This window comes from Amblyomma mixtum, chromosome 1, assembly GCF_055824585.1.
Source record: "Amblyomma mixtum isolate Tamu chromosome 1, ASM5582458v1, whole genome shotgun sequence".
NCBI classification, from domain to species: Eukaryota; Metazoa; Arthropoda; class Arachnida; order Ixodida; family Ixodidae; genus Amblyomma; species Amblyomma mixtum.
This window is the reverse complement of record NC_143012.1, coordinates 8682865-8703934: the sequence shown is the minus strand read 5'-3', so window position 1 is coordinate 8703934 and position 21070 is coordinate 8682865. Positions and strand designations below refer to the sequence as shown.

At 46.3% G+C, this 21070-nt stretch overlaps 1 protein-coding gene across 1 annotated transcript in view; it reads right to left on the bottom strand.

Moving 5' to 3' along the window:
- LOC149365405 (tyrosine-protein kinase transmembrane receptor Ror2-like) overlaps window positions 1-21070 on the bottom strand; it is a 473725-nt gene that overhangs the window by 250311 nt on the left and 202344 nt on the right. The window contains exon 3 of the mRNA XM_089542304.1: window positions 18586-18713. Coding sequence (XP_089398430.1) covers window positions 18586-18713 — 128 coding nt within the window. The remainder of the gene's footprint in view (window positions 1-18585; window positions 18714-21070) is intronic.

The window sequence follows — 21070 nt, the reverse complement described above, 5'->3', positions numbered from 1 at the left end:
ATTTTCCATAAGCATCTGCAGCCAAGTGTCCGAGACAAAACGGTCGGCCATTAGCAGTTCGCAGTAAAGAGGTAGAACGGCAACAGGGGGAGAGGAGGAGGAGGAGGAAGTATCGACGCGGCAGCGGAACCGGCGACGCCGATGGTTCCGCTGTCAACCGCTACACTTCCGTGTCCTCCTTCATCCTTTGCTCTCTCCCTCTCTCTCTCCCTCGTCCTTTTTTTCCTCGCTACGAGTGGGGAATTGATTTGGTCACACACACAAGGCGCTATTATGTGGACACACATGCGCAAAAGCTAAAACAGAAGCCCCCCCCCCCCCCCACACACACACACACACACACACACACAGCCTCGAAGCTTGGCGACGATGGCTACGGCCGGGAGAACGTGGGCGACTGTATAGCCCGGGCAAACGGCATCACCGAGACGAAAAAAAATACTAAAACGGCACCTAATTACATTACGTGTTAGCAATGCGATAGGATTAGACGCTGTTGATGCCTTTATATCGAGTTTTGTGTCATTTTTTCATGGCTGTTTGCGTACCCCTACACATATATCAGCACAAAAGTCATCGAGATGGGAGGTAAGCGCTTCCCCGAAGGTGTCTAGAGGTGGCAACACGGTCGCAATAGAGATACATCGCAACCTGAAGTTGTCACTTCCGGCCTGATGACGTCGCTTTCAGTTCTGCGAATTATGTGGCCGACAACGCATTTTTTTTCTTCGGATAAGCCTTCGAATCCTAACGCACTAAAAGTACATGTTAGCCCAACAATTGTAGCAGGCTCTCACTGTGGGCCACTCAGGATCGGTGGGCGCGTACTCCAACCAAAATATAATAATGCCAACCGGAAAGAGAGATAGAGAGAGAAAAAAAAGAACACTGTCCGGCGGCCATCAAAGACGCAGTGATCTCAAGCACGAGATGATCGCTTAACTCAGCCTCCATGTTATGTTACTGATGATAGGGCGGTTAACATTACGGGTGCTAGCGAAATTGGCAGCACATTTCACAGTCTCATCGCTGACGGCGGACACAAATCCGAAAACGTTACCGCCGAACTGACGCTGAAACGCTTGAGTGGCATCATTGTGGTTCGTCTGTTTCTTCCGTTCGGCATCTTCGGCTTGCACTTCATCAAGTGAATTCAGTAAAATTAAACCAAGTGTTCGGTTTCACACTGCACTTGCCTGTACCATCGCGACATTGTGAAGCCTATGAACATAAACGTGCAAGGCGAAGATGAAGGGGTATTGAGGTTTACAACCATAAACGAATATCAAAGAGGTTTCATAATATGCGCTTGCGACATAGTTGCCGTAACTTCGTCCCCCGTCGTGTTCCATCACTGCTTACTACCAGCAGGCCACATGTCAGGGCGTAGCCTACACTCTAGGCCAGGAAGTACAATAAATGTGACCGGGGCTAGTCCTATCAGAACCGACTTTACTGCCACAGACATTATTCCCGTAAACATCAACCATTACTCCTTTAGATGTTAGCTGCGGAGGGATAAGACAACAGTTAGTCCCCTCAAAGATTAACCGTTTCTCACGTGGATTAAGTGGTGCAACTTAGACGCAACTCATCTATTTTTGGTTCAGGGTGCATCTTCTTGTTCATGGAGGTTAATGTTATGTCCGACAACACGTAAGTCCGGCGCGCAATGAGCATTAGAGGTTTGGCAGGCATGGGCTTCTACCGATGTAAACTATTAATCTCGAAGTACTAATAACCAACAGCGCAAGAAGCGACCAGAATGTCATTCTCTTAGCTTATCAGTTGCTTAACGGTTTTAACGCAGCCTGCTCTCACCGCGCTAAAGACCATTTTTAAATTTAGGTGCATAGCTCCAGGCAACCACTCGTTTTCACGGTGAGCATTCGCGTGGAGTCGTTAATGACATCTAAAATGGTCGCTGTCAATTTGCAAAAAGATTTAGTACAACAAAAGAAAGCAAAAAAAAAATAAACTCCCGAATGATCATGGCTAAAGAGTGACCTATGCTAAACAGCGCTTATTTACACCACAAGGCTGTACACTGTGATTAAAGGGACCAAAACCGCGCGCAGCTGTAGCCGTGGGACATGATTAACCGTTTTCTTGCAGTGGCACCTCTAATATATGGCCCGCACTAAACGGGCCTGTTTGTATAGATACATCATACAACATACCCGAGCGGTTGGCATTAAAATTAACGCAGCGCGAAGCCAAAGTGTATAGTCAACAGGAGAGCCAGTTATGCGCCAAGTAAAAAAAAAAGCCCCAAGAAGAATAAAATAAAAGGAAAAAAGATAGATGAACGTCAAGCTCACCGGAGAGGGGCAGGGAGGTCATACACGACGCGACGACACGAATGTCATAAAGAAGAACAAGAAGAACTGCGGCAGGAATTTTCCAATTACACGAGTGAGTGAGTCTCTCCGCGAGCGGCGCGGAACAATCACGGCCGCCAACCACCGCGCGGCAGAGGCAGGGGTCGGGCCGGGGAGAAAGGGGTAGAGGGGAGCAGAGGAGGGATAAATAGGGGAAGGAGGCCCTACCACCATCGCCACTGCGCGAATAATTTATTATATTAAAACGTTCGCGCAGCCCACGCGGAACCGGCAGAATCTTTCCGGTGCTCGCAATTAATCAAAGCTTCGCCCGACCCATCCATAACGCCGGCGCGCGCGCGTGCCAGAGGCACGACGCCAACGCGCCAGGAACAGGGTCGGCCATGGTCATCTCTGTAGTGGGAAGACGACTGACTCTTCCATTACCACGATCACCGTGATGTTCGCGGACGCGATGGTCTTCTCCGCAAGTTTGCCCACGAAAGTTGTGGCAGGCTGGTGTCTTCAAGGGGGCAAACAGCTGTTATTGTCCGTGGTTGAAACAAGACTCACTTTAACCTGCCTCCATTCCCTATCTATAGCGATATACTCGTAATTAAAAGTGCAGTTAAGTTCGCAGGAAGCGGCGGAGAAGGGAGGGAGACATTAGGATGGGCTGGCTATGCGTTCCATTTGTTACCTTCTCTCCTGGAAGACTTGTCGGAGCGATGAAAGCCGGCGGCGCTAAATGTCGACTCGAAATGTGTTACGTAAAAACGAAAAAAAAACTACATAACAAGATGAAGACGAGCCATCCAAAGGTATAACAGATAACGCTGTAATAATCGACGGCCTGCAACGATTTCAAGGGAAGGAAGACGTAGCGTTGAGAGACGAGATTAGAGAGCTTGTTGGGGTAGGGTGGAGGAGGCTGGAGCACGACAGGGCTCATTGAGGACCATGATTATTTTTGCTATTATCAACATTACTGCGGTCACAATAGCCCTTCAAGGCCTCTCCAGCAGACTTGGCTTTTTACCCGCCGCGGTGTCTTTTAATCGGCTATGACGTTCGGCTGCTAAGCCTAAGGTCCTGCGATCGAATGCCGACCTCGGAGGTCGCATTTCTAATGTAGGCAATATGGAATGACACCCGTGTGCGGCGCGATGTCAAGGCAGGCTAAACATCCTTAGGCGGTGGATATAAAGCAGGAGCGCCTGCGCTACAGCGTCTCTCGTAGCCCCATATCACAATTTGGAACGCTAAACCTCGCATGCCATACCATATAATACAGCACCGCACGCACCGCACCGCACCGCACCGCACCGCACCGCACCGCACCGCACCGCACCGCACCGCACCGCACCGCACCGCACCGCACCGTACCGTACCGTACCGTACCGTACCGTACCGTACCGTACCGTACCGTACCGTATTGTACTGCACCGCACCATACCATACCGTAGGCTACCGTATCGTACCGTACCGTACCGTACCGTACCGTACCGCGCCGTCCATTGCCGTGCCGTGCCACACCATAACGCACCGTAGCGTAGCGTAGCGTTCCATACCATATGAAACAATACCATACCATACCATATCGTTCTCAAATTATATCATGTAGATTAAGACCAGCACCATGAATTCGAGCCGCATGTGGTGTGTTATTTTGGAGTAAATGACAGGGTGATGATCGAAAGGGGAGAGCGCGAGCAAGCATGCGGTGATGCTCGGTATTCTAGCTGTCCGGGTCGAAGAGCGGATGCTGCTTTACAAAACGGAGCGTCCAGTAGATAAGACCCCCCCCCCCCCCCCCCCCCCTTGATCCCGACCCTTCTCTTGCCTATCTTCATCCTCAGCGGCATGCGGTCTACGTAATGGTCATCCGAGGGAAGAAAACTAACCTCTAACAACGCAATGCCTAAAATAAAAATTAGTGCATACTTTGAAAAAGGGGCGAATATTTCAGGATGACAATAGGAAGAAAAAAACAGACATGAAACCGCCTCTGAATCGTGGATCAGCGAGAGAGACGAACAAAGGCAGGAATTATAAAAGCAAAACGTCATAAGCGATAAAACAAAAAGCACTTTTCAGCAAGGCTCCGGCTTACGCACGTCCTGGATATTGTCTTTGGTCCTGAACCTCTGAACCTTGGTCTCTGGCGAGGGGACCAGCCTTGCCTTGCTCCCCTCGTAGCGGTGCTGCCTAGGTGATCAGTTTCACCCCGCGTGCCTCTTTCCCTTCAACCTCTCTACACCGTCCGCTGTCGACCCTCCATGCATCCGCTGAGATGAATGGACGGGATCACATCTCGAGCCCCGGATTGATGAAGCCACTTGTGAATTTTAATGATTCACACGAGCCCTGTTTGAATCTCACATCTCTGCCGCTGTCTGTTTTTGTCAGGGGGAAGCTGCACCCGTGGTGATATGTACCGCATGGAAAGGGAAAGAAATACCAGGTTCTTCGTAAAAAGTGCGGTCAGAAGGGGGATGGCGGTGGAAGGCAGCGAAGCTGTGACGACCGATTTATCACTGTTCCCCGCTATCGGCTTCCTTCGTCCATCGGCTGGGTCGGGTCACGTTATTGATTCCGGTTTTAATGTCTCGTCGCCATATGCCGGTAGAGGATTTTGCGGAATATAGAGCCCTCTAATACCATTGCGTAACTTTAAGATGCCTTTGTTAGCCAACCATACTTTTACTCAGTGCTTATTTATAGGGTTCGCGGCTAACGAGAACTGAGCCTCTGAAAGCTACAGCCCGTCTACGCAGTTTGTAGTTTAAGGGGCGAAGAGTGCAACGCGGACGCATGCCATTTGAAGACGAGACGCTCCCATGAGTGCATGAACGAGCAGTGATCCACGCAAGAGATTGATAGACGTCCATAGTTCAGAAGGTGCCACGATTTAATCACTACACACGACCCCCCCCCCCCCCCAACCACCTCAAAAAAGAAAGAAAGAATAACCGCGATACAAACATCAGCATATACAAGGCAACTGCTAACTTCCTATTGTTAACGGTTCACGATCTAGGGTAAAGAAAAGGTTTCAGTGAGTTCTGTGATCTTGGGGCTATACTATGTTTCACAGATCAGGTACACCGCTGGAAAAGTTGTGTTGTGTTGGGTTTAATGACGCATAAGCAGCTAAGGCTATCATGCGCCAAGCTCAAGGTATAGGATATTTCTTTTATGCAGATTTGTGCTGTTATGTGAAAAAATGGTGTACAGGGCTACAGTTTCTTGTACTGAGTAATAAGAGGGAGAAGAAATTTTAGAACTATCTACAAGTAAAAGCTTTTAAGGAGGCCGGGTGACCTCATCAGCGGTCCTTGGCTGGGCAAGGAAATTGAGGTTCCCAGCCAATCAAATAAAGACCTCAGACTTCTTCTCCAGGATGAGAACAAGGCTGAAGTGTATATATAAAAACGAAGCAGTGGATTAAAATTTACAGTTTCTCAAGAAGACCTGCTTCTTTTAAAAAGCTAAAAACACAAGACGGTTTAACAATGGCATTTTCACCTAAGAGCAACGCAGGGTGTAAAGGAATGCATTCTTCATAAAACTTGATAAAGTGTTTCTTCCTTAGTTTTCCGAGGTATGAACATGAGAGTAAAATATGGTTTATTGTGAGCTCGCCTCCACATCTTTCACAGAGTGGTTTGTCTTGTTTCGTTAGTAAGAAATTATGTGTAATGTGTGTGTGACCAGTGCGGAGACGACATAAAATTATTTCCATAAACCGTTCCTGGTGCCTGCAGGTCTTCCATTCACCCAAGACGGGCTTTACCAAGTGCAGCTTGTTGTTAACCTCGTTGTCCCATGAAGCTTGCCATTTCCCTCTAAGTTTATTTTGAACCAGCCTCATGCAGTCCCTGTGCGGTATGTTTACTTGTTTTATCTCACGATTGCGGGCAAGTGCGGCACATGCATCAGCTCTCTCGTTTCCGCTGATTCCCACGTGACTAGGAACCCAGCAGAACTTTATTGTACGTTCTTGTGTGTGAGCTTTTATCACATTGTGTATTATATTTCCTATTATGGGTTCGACTGCATTCTTGAGGTTTATTGCTGTAATTACACTGAGGGAGTCAGTGTAGATAACACTGTTCTTTATGTTTTCCTTCATTATGTGATCTACAGCTACAGCAATGGCGAAGCATTCTGCTGTGAAAATTGAAGCGCACTGGGGCAGCCTGAGTACTTTCTCCCATTTACCTTGTACTATCGAACTCCCTACATATAGTGCTGTTTTAGAACCGTCCGTGTAGAAATCGGCATAATTCTTGTATTTTTCTTGTACTGCACAAAACTCTTGCTAGATGTATTCCTGTGGGGTTTGTCTTTTGTGAATGTGTGTTAGTGCAAAATCGCATACATCAGGAAACGTGTACCAAGGTGGCAACGGATCAGGCCTCCGTGCAACATCGGGAAGTGCGTCTAGTATGTTTATTTCTTGACACTTTTCCTCGAAGCGGAGCAGGAGTGGTCTGACAGCTTGAGGTTTATTGGTAAAGAGTATTCTGGATGGGCATTTAGTAACTATGGGGCAACACAGATGCTTGGGCAACGACCTTATTTTAAGTACATAAGCACAGGTAAGCATTGTTCTCCTTATGTTGAGGGGTGGCTCATTTGCTTCTACATGAAGACTATTTACAGGGGATGTTCTGTACGCCCCAGTTGCGAGGCGCAAACCAAGGTTCTGTACTGGATCTAGCTGGAAAAGATAAGGAAGTAGACTGCTTGAAAAAATAAACAGAGGCGTGTTACTCCGCGCTTATTTTGTGGCCGAGTGGTGCAAGGCGCGAGAAATCGTCAGTGTGCTGTCAGCAACAAGAGTGCTCTTAATCAATCTTAAGAGAAATAAGTCATGTATAAAGTTTATGGTTTATGTGGGTTTAACGTCCCAAATCGACTCACGCTGTGAGGGACGCCGTAGTGGAGGGCTCCGGAAATTTCGACCACCTGGGGTTCTTTAACGTGCACTGACATCGCACAGTACACGGGCCTCTAGAATTTCGCCTCCAACGAAATTCGACCGCTGCAGCCGGGATCGAAACCGCGCCTTTCAGGTCAGCAGCCGAGCGCCATAACCACAAAGCCATCGCGGCGGGCTTGTGATAAGCCTGGAAGTAAAGCATTCATTAGTTTTCACTCATCACAAGAAAAGAACTACTTTTTGATCGTGGATGTAGGCAGCGCAAGCATAGCGCTAGCTCTGACAGCGCTGCACCTGATGTATGCAACGTAGTATAAGTTACTTCGCTCTGCGCTCTAAAGATCTGATCAGCACGTACAACATTACAGCACGTACTCCAGAGCACGCACGTACCACAGAACACATGTGACGTGTCGATAGAGCGGCCAACGCCGGTTCACGTATTCCTTACGGCTCAAACTGCCTGAGCAACATTCTTTTTCGGCAGCAAGCAGAGGTTAGAGTTATCGATTGCTAGCTACATAATACAGCATGCATGGCGGTAACTTACTGATAAAGTCCCGAAAGGGAATGCTGGCCCAATAGACACTGAGAAAAGCTGATAACGCCCGTCGCGCGCCGACACTCGGCTCTAGCTGCCGCTGCGAGCGAAACATCAAACACTGTGTAACCACGGCGTGGTTTTACTACGCATTCCGACACTCAACATGCGGCACAGAAACCACTCCTATATATCTGCTCAAAACATACACCGCGTCAGGCGAAAGAAATCCCGTTGGCCGCATATCAGCGGCAGAAACAAGCCGGCGGGAGTCATTCGTCTAGCGGACGCCTCATACCCGGGCGCCCAGCCGCACGCGCTCATTAGTCAGCGAGCGGTGGCGATCCCGTCTCCACGCTGATGCTGCTACTGGTAACAAAAGCAGCAACGACAGGAAGGCGAACCGCCGAAGCAGAGGAAGCAAGACGCAGCCAGGCCCTCGGACGTATAATTAATCACGCCATCTCCGCGCCTGGCATCGGGCGCCTAACCTGGACGCGCAGCACCGCTTAACGAGTTACGCAACTGGATATGGGATACGAAGGAAAGCTTCCAGCAAAGCCGTAATTTCCGGTCGATACACGTCATCGCAAGCGGCCGCCGAGCAACCAACCAACCGCGCGCCAGAGAGCACGCTATAACGTGTTGTAGCACGCCGGTCTATACTATACCCTGCGTCTCACCGAATGCCGTGCAGTGGCGTGGAGACTTAGGCCAATTTTTTGCGTTCGACTCTGTAGTATAATTAGCACTCGTTCGTACTAGTCCTGTCTGTTTCTACCGCTTTGTCCTAGTCTATTGGGCCAGTTTTCTGTATCAGTGATTAACCCCCAACTAGCCCAACTTTCTACCTTGACATCTATTGTATACTGACTGTCCACCTCGTCGGCTGGCAGATACTGGCGATGTTAAGAATGTGGTATCTATTGCGCCAACTATGGGTGGCGAAAAGAATACAAATGTTCTATAACTGCGCTAAAATTAAATGAGTCAACACCTAAGCCGGGATGACAAAAATTTATGCAATTTTATTTCGTACAGATTCTTGGCGCCATTCATGACTGGCTCAAGAGATGCTGCCACTTACGGAGGCGTAACCTATACTCCATTCTCCCGCCTATTCTACATCAGATGGCACCGTCTTTGATGCCAGAAACGGCGTATGGCACTGCTTACTGATTCCCTCATCACAAGCGGAAGGTGTCATCTCTACACTCCACTTCTGATGTCACAAGAGGCAGTTATACCGACAATGAAAGAGACGCGGAAGAATTCTTAGAGCAACTTATCAAGACGTAATTCGAATCCAGGAAGGCTAGATTTGAGAAACTTCACGTGAGCAGTTTCTTCGTATTCTATACTCGTGTACTACTCCCTCTTTATTGTTTTCAATCCCTTCTGAAGAAAAGCACCGCCTCACCCAAATGGGCGATTTGCAAGTCCACGCAACAAAGGACTAGGAAGGAAAATGATCGAAGAGGAAAGAATCATTACATCACCTGAGTTCCACTTTCAAACGCGCTCAGTATTGTGGATTCGGCACCTGATCAGTGAACGGTGGCAACATAGGATCCTTATCGCTGCATAGATTTAGATAGGCCCGGTGAACGTATACAGACTTATTGTCTTCATTTTTCTAGGGATCGCGCTCTTTGTTTATTAGTTCTTAATCGTTCCTTTTTTTTTTCTAGTTTATCGCTTAATTGTTCGGTCAGCGCAACTAGTTTGACGATGATGAAGCACGCCACCGAAGCTGGCCGAACTTTACGGTGTAAACTCATTTGCGGGAGTCACGGCGGTGTTGGGCGGTGACCAATGATGTCTTCGTCGGCGCTGGGGGAATATTTGCCACGAGTCACCAAATCCTCACTTAGTTTAGGTCAACAAGTAAATAAAAAAGGAGCATAATAATCACTTTTTCCCACCAGGCAGCGTCAGAAAGCGAACACAGGGCCATCTAGTTATTTATTTATGAGGGCCATTCAAGTTCATGAAAACTGAGGTATTGAACGCTGGGCGGTATGCTATTGCATTGGTATTCAGCACATGTTCCTTAGGACGGAGCTGCAATAAATCAAGCAACCGTCCGTAATACATAAAGAGATGACGCAGAAGCGGTTAATTACATATGATTACATGTGATTACACCGGTGAAAGCGACGTACTGTGTGACTGAGCATGGGGAGGCAGTTCGAGGGGACAAGGGGACCCGGCCATTTAACCATTACACGCAACCGTTAGGGGACGTTCAGCAGTTGTTCCGAGCCCGCTGTTGTTTTTAGTTGGCACCCGTGGCGTCGCACGTGCCCCATGTGCTTTCGCGGAGAGCAATCCGCCTGAACCATCGCTGCCTGCTTTAGAGAAATGAGAAGCGGAGTTCCGATCCCTCTTCGTCGTTCCAGCGATGTGAAAGCAGGCAACGACCAACCCCGCTTTAAGGAACAGTGCTGTGCCAGTCCGATCATCACTTCTTCTGCTGCTGTGCAGTGTATTTGATCGGCAACCGTCCTAGGAGTACGTGCTTAAAACACTGTCGTTAGAACATCTCAGCTGTTTTAACGATGGTACTAGGTGAGATAGGACGTTTGGGCTCTGGCTAAATACCCCTCCACTCTCTAATCGAATTGAAATTTAACTCGCGGCTTATTGCTCTTGAAACTTTTCACGATTGAGTTGCGTTTTCATAGCAATGTCATTAAACCTTCCTGATTTCGTTTTCCCAATTTCAAAGCTTCAGTCCTTCGACAACCCGAAGTAATACCAACTGCAAAAAAGCGACACTACGGCCACCACTCTGTAAAATGTTGTTTGTTATTATTATTATTATTATTATTATTATTATTATTATTATTATTATTATTATTATTATTATTATTATTATTATTATTATTATTATTACAGCCAGCTATCACACGTCTGCGATAAGCTAAGGAGCGCAGCCTGGTTGTTTTTCCATATAAAATCAATTGTTCCTTTTCGCATAAAAAAAAATATTGCGCATGCTCTGGTGTACAGCATTCTCCGATATGGAATTACTATTTTTACTTTTTGCTCAGCCAGATGGCAAAACAGAGTTGACACTTTATTACGAAACATACTGACAAATATAGCATATAACGCCCCCTTTTCTGTATCCGATAACATTTTCACAGCCCTTGGTCTTCCATCCTTTCGAACGCTCTTTCTACAGACTGTAGTGGTACGGCATTTCTGGGACAGCAATTTCAAAGTGCATCATGTAGCTTCCCGAAGCCTACGTAGTACCATTCGTTTTAAGGTACCGCGCTCCTCAACAAGGTATGGAGAAGCCAGGCGCTGTGTTTATGTTCCCCAAATTTTTAATGATTTGCCAGAGGAGGTGCTTTCCGCAACATCAAAAAAAGCATTAAAAATCAGGGTTCAGTCACTGTAACACGGTTATTATTTGTCTTAATTTTCATGATCAGGCACGAAGTGTTAAATTACTATTGTGTTAACCTTGGCTCTTGCGGTTTATTTTTATCTCTTGTTGATGTCACTTACCTGACCTGTTACACCTTGGTCACTACTCATTTCGTGTTATTGTTTTGATATGTTGTGTTAATATTATGCTCATATTTCATGTTTGTATTGCACGTCCGCCTGCCGACTTTGCCGGGCCTAGTCCCTCAAGCCACTAGAGGCTTTGACAGGCCCGTTTCTTTATTCTGTATTTACTATGTGCAATAAAAGATGTTATTATTATTATTATTATTATTATTATTATTATTATTATTATGCCTATACTATCTCAAATTTTAGAAAAACATGTTCTCGATGTTATGTACAGCTTTGTAGAAAAGCATAGCATGCTCACACCTTCTCAATATGGATTCATAGCAGGTAGCGGTACAAATGTGCTCTTCGAAAGCCTATCAGATTTTCTACATGAAACTTTTGAGCGAAATCAGATTGCATGTGCTCTCTTCTTGGATTTAGCCAAGGCCTTTGATTCTGTCAGTCGGGACATACTGTGCAGCAAGTTGTATAGCTATGGCTTCCGCGGCCAGTTTCATGATTTTTTGCGTAATTATCTCTCGCAGCGGTCGCAGTTAGTCTGTTTAGGAGAATTTAGAAGTACCATAAAATTCACTCAGACGGGTGTACCACAAGGATCAGTGTTATCACCGTTACTATTTAATATTTATGTTAATGATTTTAGCTCGGTCATTCGATACAGTAATATTTATCAGTATGCCGATGATACACTTATTATTGATAGGCATATGAATTACAAGGACGCTGTGTCAATGCTACAGTTAGACATAACTGAAACCATGGCATGGTTTCAAGAAAACAAGATAAATGTAAACCCAACCAAGACACAACTGGTATGTTTTCATAATCCGTTGCGAACTATCAGTACACAAATACCTGTTTACCTTCATTCCCACAAATGCTCGTCCTGCGCATGCCCACCCGTTCAGTACACTGATTCAGTAAAATATCTGGGTGTCTACTTTGACTCCGACCTGGCTTGGAACAAACACATGTCCTTTATCTGTACTAGACTTCGGCAGATTGCTTGCATGTTGTACCGATTGCAATCACTTGTTCCTTTACGTGTAAAAAAAATGATCTTACACTCCTTAGCATATTCTGTCATACGATATGGTATAGCCTGTTTTTTCAATTGTTCATTGTTTTGGAAAAACAAAATTAATGGGCTACTCAAGAACATTCTTAAAAGTGTTGCTTATAACACCAACCCCCCTGCACCTGGTATTACATTGTTTAAATATCTAAGATTTCCAGACTTTGACACCCTTTTTCTCTCCACCATTGTTCCCAAGTACTTTTGGAATACAGACTTTCGTCAGCGACGCAGCATCGGTAAAGTTTTACGTGCCGATACAGGTTTTGCGATACCTCCTATAAGAACACGTTACGGTAAAAGCCTTAGAAAATACTACATTCCCCTTACCTTTAATGACCTTCCTGGGACAGTATTACAACAAACTACACGATCCGGAATCAAAAGAGCTTTAATAAAACTTCAAAAATAGGTGGTGCATAGTGCTTTTGGTACGTATTTTATGATGTTTCGGAGCATCCGATATAGTTTTGTTCCTTTCTGTGTATGTGCACAATGGCATTGCTCAGTGTGGTCCTCTTTCCTTTTATTTTGTCTGACTGATTTATGCTAATGCATTGAAAGTGTATTGAACTTAAAAAAAAATATTTCTTTAACGTATTTATATGACACAATTATGAGTTTTCAGTGTGTACGTCAATAGCATATTTGGCTGTCTGTTAATCTGAACAAGCGCATACCATTTGTTTGTGAATTCAGATTCTGCCCCGCTGCCGGGCTCTGCCATCAAGCCATGCAGAGGCTTCGGCAGGCCCGGCAAGTTATCATGTGTATACTATGAGGACTAATAAAAATTATTATTATTATTATTATTATTATTATTATTATTATTATTATTATTATTATTATTATTATTATTATTATTATTATTATTAAATACATTCTGTTCTTCTCCGGTAGAGTGTATGTCACTACAGTGTCACCCATAACATCATTGTTTTCGGACCAGCTAGCGCGGCACGGTGCAGTGATGCCACGCAAAACGTCATTAATGTGTACAGTGCGCTGACTACGTAATGAAAAATACGGTAATATGTGAACATCAACAACTAAGGTGATACCAATCAGGCGGAAACTGATCAGGAAAGTACTAGCGGTTGCCCTTTTGAACACTAGGCTATTCAACAAGCACGCGCGAGCGAACGCACATGGAATCACGTACAAATGTGACGGAGGAAACAAAGAGACGAATGATAACCACAGAAATCGATCCTCCAGGCATTCCCACGACCATTAAAGCCAAACCTTGGATGACGCTCACTACGTTTATTATCCACTGAGTAGAAAACCTTGACACCACCGCACGCAGGCAGGACCACCGCAGCGCTCTGCGAACGTCGCCTAAAACATCCGCGCTCGCTTTTTCCGTCCATACGCGCGAGAAGGCTCCAAAGTGATGGATCACTCCTGTTTGATAACACTTCATTGCATCGCCTCCACTGAAACACTTTCCCCGGCCTCCCTGCGGCCCACTCGAAAGCTCTCGGTGTAGTGCAGTACACGCGCGAATACGCTACAGCCTGGCATGCACTGCGCTCTCTTCCCGCTCTCGTTCCCGAATTCACCGGTTTTGTCAAGAGCGCTCGACTGTGTTGCGGTAGACCGGCCGCGAGAGAGAGAGCTTGGTTCCATTATCTCCCCTTCTTACTTATACTTTCTTGGATACGCCAACCTAAACCGACGCGCTCCTCAGATTCGCTAAACCATCGATCGACAAGAAAAAGTAAAAAAAAAAAACAAAAAAAAAAATTACCGACGATTACGTTACTTCCTAATGCGAAATTTGAGCGCAGCAAAAAGCTGTTTCACCTTTTCGATAGATTGAGGCAAAGAAATCGAGCAACACATGTATGCGCTATCACAGAGTTTTTTTTTTTATTTTTCACACGTATTCCTTTAACAAAGATTCCCCTAACAGTTCTTGACAGTCATGAAGGAAGCTTTGTGGTCGGAGAAATAGACTGATATATGTTCGACTTGGTACACCAATGCTTGATTCTCAAAGAAGAGATCTATACAAGTGCCTCGCGAGGTTGTCACAGCCGTGGGACGCGTTACGAGCGAGAGGAACGGGATGTTCTCCCGCATAAGTGTTAGGAAATTGCTGTTTGTCTTTATGTCAACATTAAAGTCCCCCACTACTAACATCGGTGTGGATCGATGGACGGTTAATGCGAGTTGCAGGAAGTGCACGACGTCTTTCGTGAGTGCGGTAGGGGCGAAGTAGGCAGCTACTACCAGCAAGCCGTTGGGCAACTTTCCGGCGCACACTTCGCCAACTTCATGTGACATGCCAAACATTTCGAGTGGTATTGCAGAGAGACCTGTGCGCAAGTAGATAGCGACTCCCGCCGCTGTGTTGTGGTCTCTGCGAGCACCACAGCAGTATAGCAAATCTATGATTTCGAGAGCCTCTTCGGGATCCATCTAGGTTTCAGCAAAGCAAAGTACAGAGGAATGGCGCAGAATGTGATCGTGGTGTACGTCCTTGGCATGTGCGGCAAGGGAGCGTACGTTAAGAATGTGGTTGTGAATGATGAATCAAGTGCTGCCAGCGAATGACGCGTCCATTGGCTGTCTGCGTGTGTTACTGATGTGTGGTTAACATGTTAAGCTTCGCCTGTAAGAGTGGAACGCGACAGCGTCTTGCAACGCTGCCAGGGAGTCCACAGAACGCCATCGCCGATTCGGCTGTACGCCTTGCTGGACGGTAAATTTATTTTTTGAGGAAAGGAAATGTATCTCTCTCGCATATCTGGGTGGACACCTGCACCTCGCCGTAAGGGGAAGGGGGAAGATGGGAGTGAACGAAGACGCCGTATTAGCTAGACGCGCCTTTGTTCATTCCAAACCATTCAGCTGGCATTACGGAGTGGCTAGCGTGCTCGTATCGCACTCCGGAGACCCTGGTTCGATTCCCCAACTCGACCAATTTCGTTCTCGGTTTTATAGATTTATGCGGTCTAACTAGAAAGGTTAATTAGGCTATTTCATATTTACATTATTGCATTTCTATCCATCGTGTTCTGTCATTAAGCTGTCAATTGTTGGAACTGTCTAGGATGTTCGACACAACGTATATGAAACGAGCAACGTCTTACTGAGTGGGGAAGTGCGTGGTGGTGGAGGGAACGCGGATTCGTACTTATCTGTTTTTTTTTTTCAGCAGCGTCTCCTTCCTCGGACGCTGTTGTCGCTGCGGCGCGCGTCTTTCTTTTCTTTTCTTCTGACCTCTTCATTCTCCTCTATATTAATTAGGCTAATTGATTAATTAAGCAATTAACTAAACTCAGTCCAACTTAGTTGCAGCATCACTTTACGATCCCTTTGATTGGTTGCATGGTTACTAGCCAAAGTACAATTGGCCCCATTTGAAATTCGCGCACTGTGACGTCACGAGCATTTCGACCAATTGAAAAGCATGACATTGGGGGCGGAGCTGGTTACGAGGCCGACGCCGACGCCGACGACGACGCGAAACCCAGGAACGGACGCCAAAGAGCTGCGCTCTAAAAAAACGCCGCTGCAAAAGACGGCCAGACTACGCCGCGAAGAAAGGCGAGATTGGCTGGCGCGTGCATAAAGAATGACGCCGGCGTGCTACCCTACGCATTGTACACTGAATAATAACAACAAAGCTGCGAATAGAAAGCGATGTAGCTGGGCTCGTTTGCTTACGGCTACAATAACCTAAACGCTTCGACAAATCGTGCCTTGAACGCTCGCGAGGCAGCTGCAAGAAGATGAGAGAAGGTGACGCAGACACGATGTACACAGTGAACAAAAGATAGCGCAGAGAAAACCTTTAACATTTTTTCTCCGTTGTGCAGACAAGGAATAAAGGATAATAATAAGACTTTCGAGCAAAACCGGGCGACGGCTAGTGCATCATTTGTCCTTGCCTCCACTGCCCCAAGCGCAGGAAACCAGTACAAGCGTTGTTTGTACGGATGCCAACATGTGCCGCGTGAAGCTGAGTACCGACAATAACAGCGGGAATTTTGAACGTGTGGTATATACAACTGATTTTTTATGGACCTCGGAACCAGTGTGGACGACCGCAGGAAATATTCTGCAAGTGAGATTTTGCAGCGAGTAAGAATAGTTAACCATCACTACCAACGTTTTTTCGCTGCATTTAAGCGCCCTCGGTAGTTTCCTCACAATTACAAGTGAAAGTATCCTCACGGATCAAGCGGTGTTCAGAACTGGTGGAAAACAGGTGGCGCTGGTCGGTACAGTTATGGACAACAGGACTTGTTCAAATGCCAGTAGCCTGTTCGCCAAACAAGGATCTACCACTGGCACGTAACAGCGACGGCAACAACCAAAATGTGACCGCGACTAAGCAGAGAACGTCACAAGAAACTGCTCATTGCTACTTTTGCCATTCTAGTCCTCCGACTAAAAACACTTAAAGGAACGAAGGAGAGCATAAAAAGAACAGATATACATAATAAGTTTGGCAGTTTTTTTAATTTAATAACTACAAGCACGGCAAGATACGCAAACAGCTAACGAAAAAAAGAGCAATGGCAACATGTGAACGAGGAAACGAGCGATTAGGAGCACGCACAGGAGGTTAGTAAGATTTTCATGAAGACTGGCTACACCTCTCTCAGAGTCTAATTGAGGCTGTGAGGTAATTTAGCTTATAGTGCGCTTCAAGAAAAGCGGCGAATTTGAAGGCGTCTTTCGTCCCAGCGATGGCAACGCCTTCTCATGCTGAAAATTGTACCGGAGAAAGCGCGGCCGACACTGGTATGAACCCCACGGTAACAGTACGCATCAGTTTACAAAACACCAGGGGCTTATCTCAAAGGTACCTAAAGGAAAGGCAGATAGGCGCATGTTAAGGGCCAAAACGCGCGCTCAGAATTCCATGAAACATGCATTAAGCGTACTTTAAGCAGCGTGGAGCCCTTATGAACAGCCCCACTTGAAACAATAATTTTTGTGCATCACATAGTACATTTCAATTGCCTTTTGTAGCGTTGTTTTGTCTGTGGCGGTCCACGCGTGTCTTTCATTCCCTCTTCCTTTCTCTTTTATTTTTCCTTTTCCCAAAGAGGCCCCCCTGGTCGAAACGCGTAAGCGCAACACGTTATCACATAACCCCAGCAATTATGCCTGTAAAGCAGGTTTTGATGTGCATATAAAGTTACTGCGGGGAAGTTTATCTAGAGATCGGACGAAATTTAAGTGTTTACAGTACCAAAAGAGAAAACGTCTATACGAATGAAGTCAATCCTATAACGTCTGCTGTAGAGAAGGAATAAATGTGTAGCGTGCACGTTTGATGTATGAGGGCAGGGGTGTGTCGCCAGGATTAGAAGATATTCGAGAAAACAGCATACCACGAATTGAGGACAAATGACTTCCATGCTGTTATTCTGAGGGATTTAAGGTACGCCAGAAGAGAAGACGCAGCAAAAACTGAGCATTACCGTTGATTGGCTTAGTAACTTAGGCTCCGAAAAGAGCTCTTGTGCGGCCTATACCGGTGAAGGAAAGCGAACGAAAGGAAGCGAGGATCAAAACTATATAACAGGCTATACAGAACGACCGTTGCAACTTGTTTGGAGACAGCAGGTAGCAATGATAAATTCGTTCAGCTCACCGATTAATATTTTACCTTCACAAAAGCAGTGTACTACCATAATTTGTATGTAAACCAACCCAACATGCTTGCCATTTTGCATGTTCCACACGGGTCACAGCCACCTTCGCAAAAACGTACAACGTGTTATCGTCGTATTGCTCACTAAATAAAGACAGATTCGGCCTTACCACAAGGAAGACACTGAAAATACACGCGCTAAATTAGCGCGACGGATGTACTCCAATAAGTGTGAGGGAAAGATATCCGGGAACTACGAAAACACCGAAGATAAAGGTGTGCCAATCTCACGGCAATGAAAAAAAAACAAAAAAAACTGGTGTGACAATAGAGGCGCTCTTCAGGGCGAAACCGAATATTAAACGTCTTCACGCTGTAGGAGCACACTAAACAATCGCAGCTGACAGCTTGATGGAAATAATTGGCGCGTGTAGAGTTACGTAAACTCTGACACCTCCAAAGTCGCCTCAAGAAAATGCCTTAAGTGAGGCACTAAGATCCAGCCCGCTTAAACAGCGAAGTAATACTGCAACAGCGACTCACTTTCTTGCCGTTCTTGAACCAGGTTATCACAGGGGGCGGATCTCCTTCCGCATCGCAGCGTAGAACTATGGCAGCGCCCGTTGATACGTTGAGGATTGTTCGAGGAGGTCCTGCAAGCTTTGCCGGCACTGGAAGATAAAAGAAAAAAAGAAGATGTCATGCGGAGTAGTACAGCCAATAATGTGCACCCTTGGCGGTCAAAACGGCTACGCAGGAATTAAGCCGCATCGCTAATCAATAGCGGTGTGATAATGTCTGCGATAACAGTGCGGTAATCAAAAGGCGCAAGCCTGGAATCAGCGGCTCTTGGATACGGGATACGCCTTTAATTGTAGTTTGGAATTCACCATTACAGTATTGCAGTGGGATGGACTGGTTACTCTTGCTGTTATTTTTGCTAAGCTCTGTTAAACCTTCTTTGCGATCGTCGTCAAGATTGTCTCGGCGTAAGATACCATGATATCAGCCCGCGAGGTACGGTCCTCGCACCCTTGCACTCGCCGCCAGAGTGCGCGCATTTCTTGAAAAAAAAAAAACACAAAAACTGCAAATTGTTGTTCCGAACATTTAAAGTTCCGCCGCAGACGGAAACTGAGAGCTAGAAGACAAACGACGACGAATGTGCGGAGAACTTCGTCTGCCTTGTGCGTCTGTTGTAACTGCATTTCGGCCTCCAATGAAACAGTTCTTCACCAACCAGACTAACTGTTTACCCCGTTCTGATTAGAACACAGCAGAAAATATGAAAACACCAATGGGGATCCCTAGCAGCAGCCTTCCAAATGATTACAAAGCTTATCAGTGCCTCTGACTCCTGCAATGTGCAATTTAGTAATCACCATAGAACTATATACGGCGTCATAAATTCTAGCGTGAAGCTCAGTGTCATACCACCAGTGGTTCACAAGCGAAGTCCACTAATCTAAAGTGACACGTGCAATTTAAACATGGGTTGCTCTTTTTTTTTTCTTTTTGGAACTACAGATGCATTACATTACACAATGAGGGGCTGGCTCCGACAAAGGATGCCAACATATAACCGAGAAACATCGAAATAAAAAATAAGCTGGAAACTTAGCCCGAAAGTTCTCTCGGCCGGACACAAAAGACCTCTTGTACTCTGGACAGTGTGGCAATGCTGCATCCCATTCTCCCTAAGTAGTTACACCACAGCGCAATTTGATCCACCCCCTGTCCGCCAGCACTCTGGCTACAGCAATATCTGCAGTTCCTATCTATTAGGAGTGGCTAGCCCACAGTATCGCCAGCGCCAGGCATTCACGCAAGTTATCCACGAAGTTTCTTCACACCACTGTGCGGTTCTCAGCCATTTTCTTATCATCCCTCTTCTCTGCGGTATTGTGTGGGGTAACGTGAAGCTCAACGAGTAAATAACAAAAAAGAAAGCTCCGTTCAGGCCTCCAGGAACGAAGCTGCTTGCGAAGCTCCGGGGAAAGGCGGCCATTTGTCGTCGCTTCATTAACGTCACCCTGTCGAATCGCTAATGCGTCGCCACCCGCTGACACACACAGCGCACGAAATGAAAAAAAAAAAAAAAAGGAGAGAGAAAGCATCACTGAGGGCAAAGCGGGTTCACCTCTACGTGTGTGCCTCGCTCACTCAGCGCCGCTGGAGGGATCGAAGGACGGACACAAAGCAGCGCAGAGGAGCACGGCAGGGCAAGTTGTTCCCATTCACGCTTCGTTAATACGACACCCTGTCGTCTCCGCCTGGGGGCAACAACGCTTCTATGCGCGTTCCAGCGATGCGCTCGGCCGTTTTACCTGGAACATTCGTCGCACATGGAGGGCCCTTGCTCTCAAGCGAGGAGGATGACGCGCGGCGTTTTAAGCCTCACACGAAAAAAAAAGCGTCTTGCGTCTACCGGCCACATGGTTCTACGTGCACTTGCCACCAACCACCTGTCACCAAATTCCACTGTTAGCAGGCAGCGTAAGGGGAGCGGAAAAATCTCCTTCTCTACATGTAGGGGAGAGAATGCAGAGACCGGAAGCTGGCTACCAAACAAAAACAAACAAATGAAACAAAATAACACTTTGTAATAGTTATGAATCGTACTGACGACGAATGCGACATAAAACAGCACAGCAAAGAGTCAGCAAAACATATTTAATCAGCTAAGAAATATATCACTAAGTTCATGAGAAGATATGATGAGAAAGTAAGAAGTATAAGAACCAATTAAAATTGAGGAGGAGACCAACGCACTTCCATCGCACAACAATAATTAAGCGCCCACGTAATTTTGTTCTCTGGATCTCTTCGTTTGGTAGGGTATCCCTTTTTTAATTTTTATCTTGTTTTGTTTTCGGGGGCCCTAAACATAGAATACAGGACGAAGTGTGTGTGCGCGCGCGCGTTCGTGTGCATGTGCGTGTGCTTGTGCTTGTGCGTGTGCGTGTGCGTGTGCGTGTGCTTGTGCGTGTGCTTGTGCGTGCGCGCGTGCGTGCGTGCGTGCGCGCGT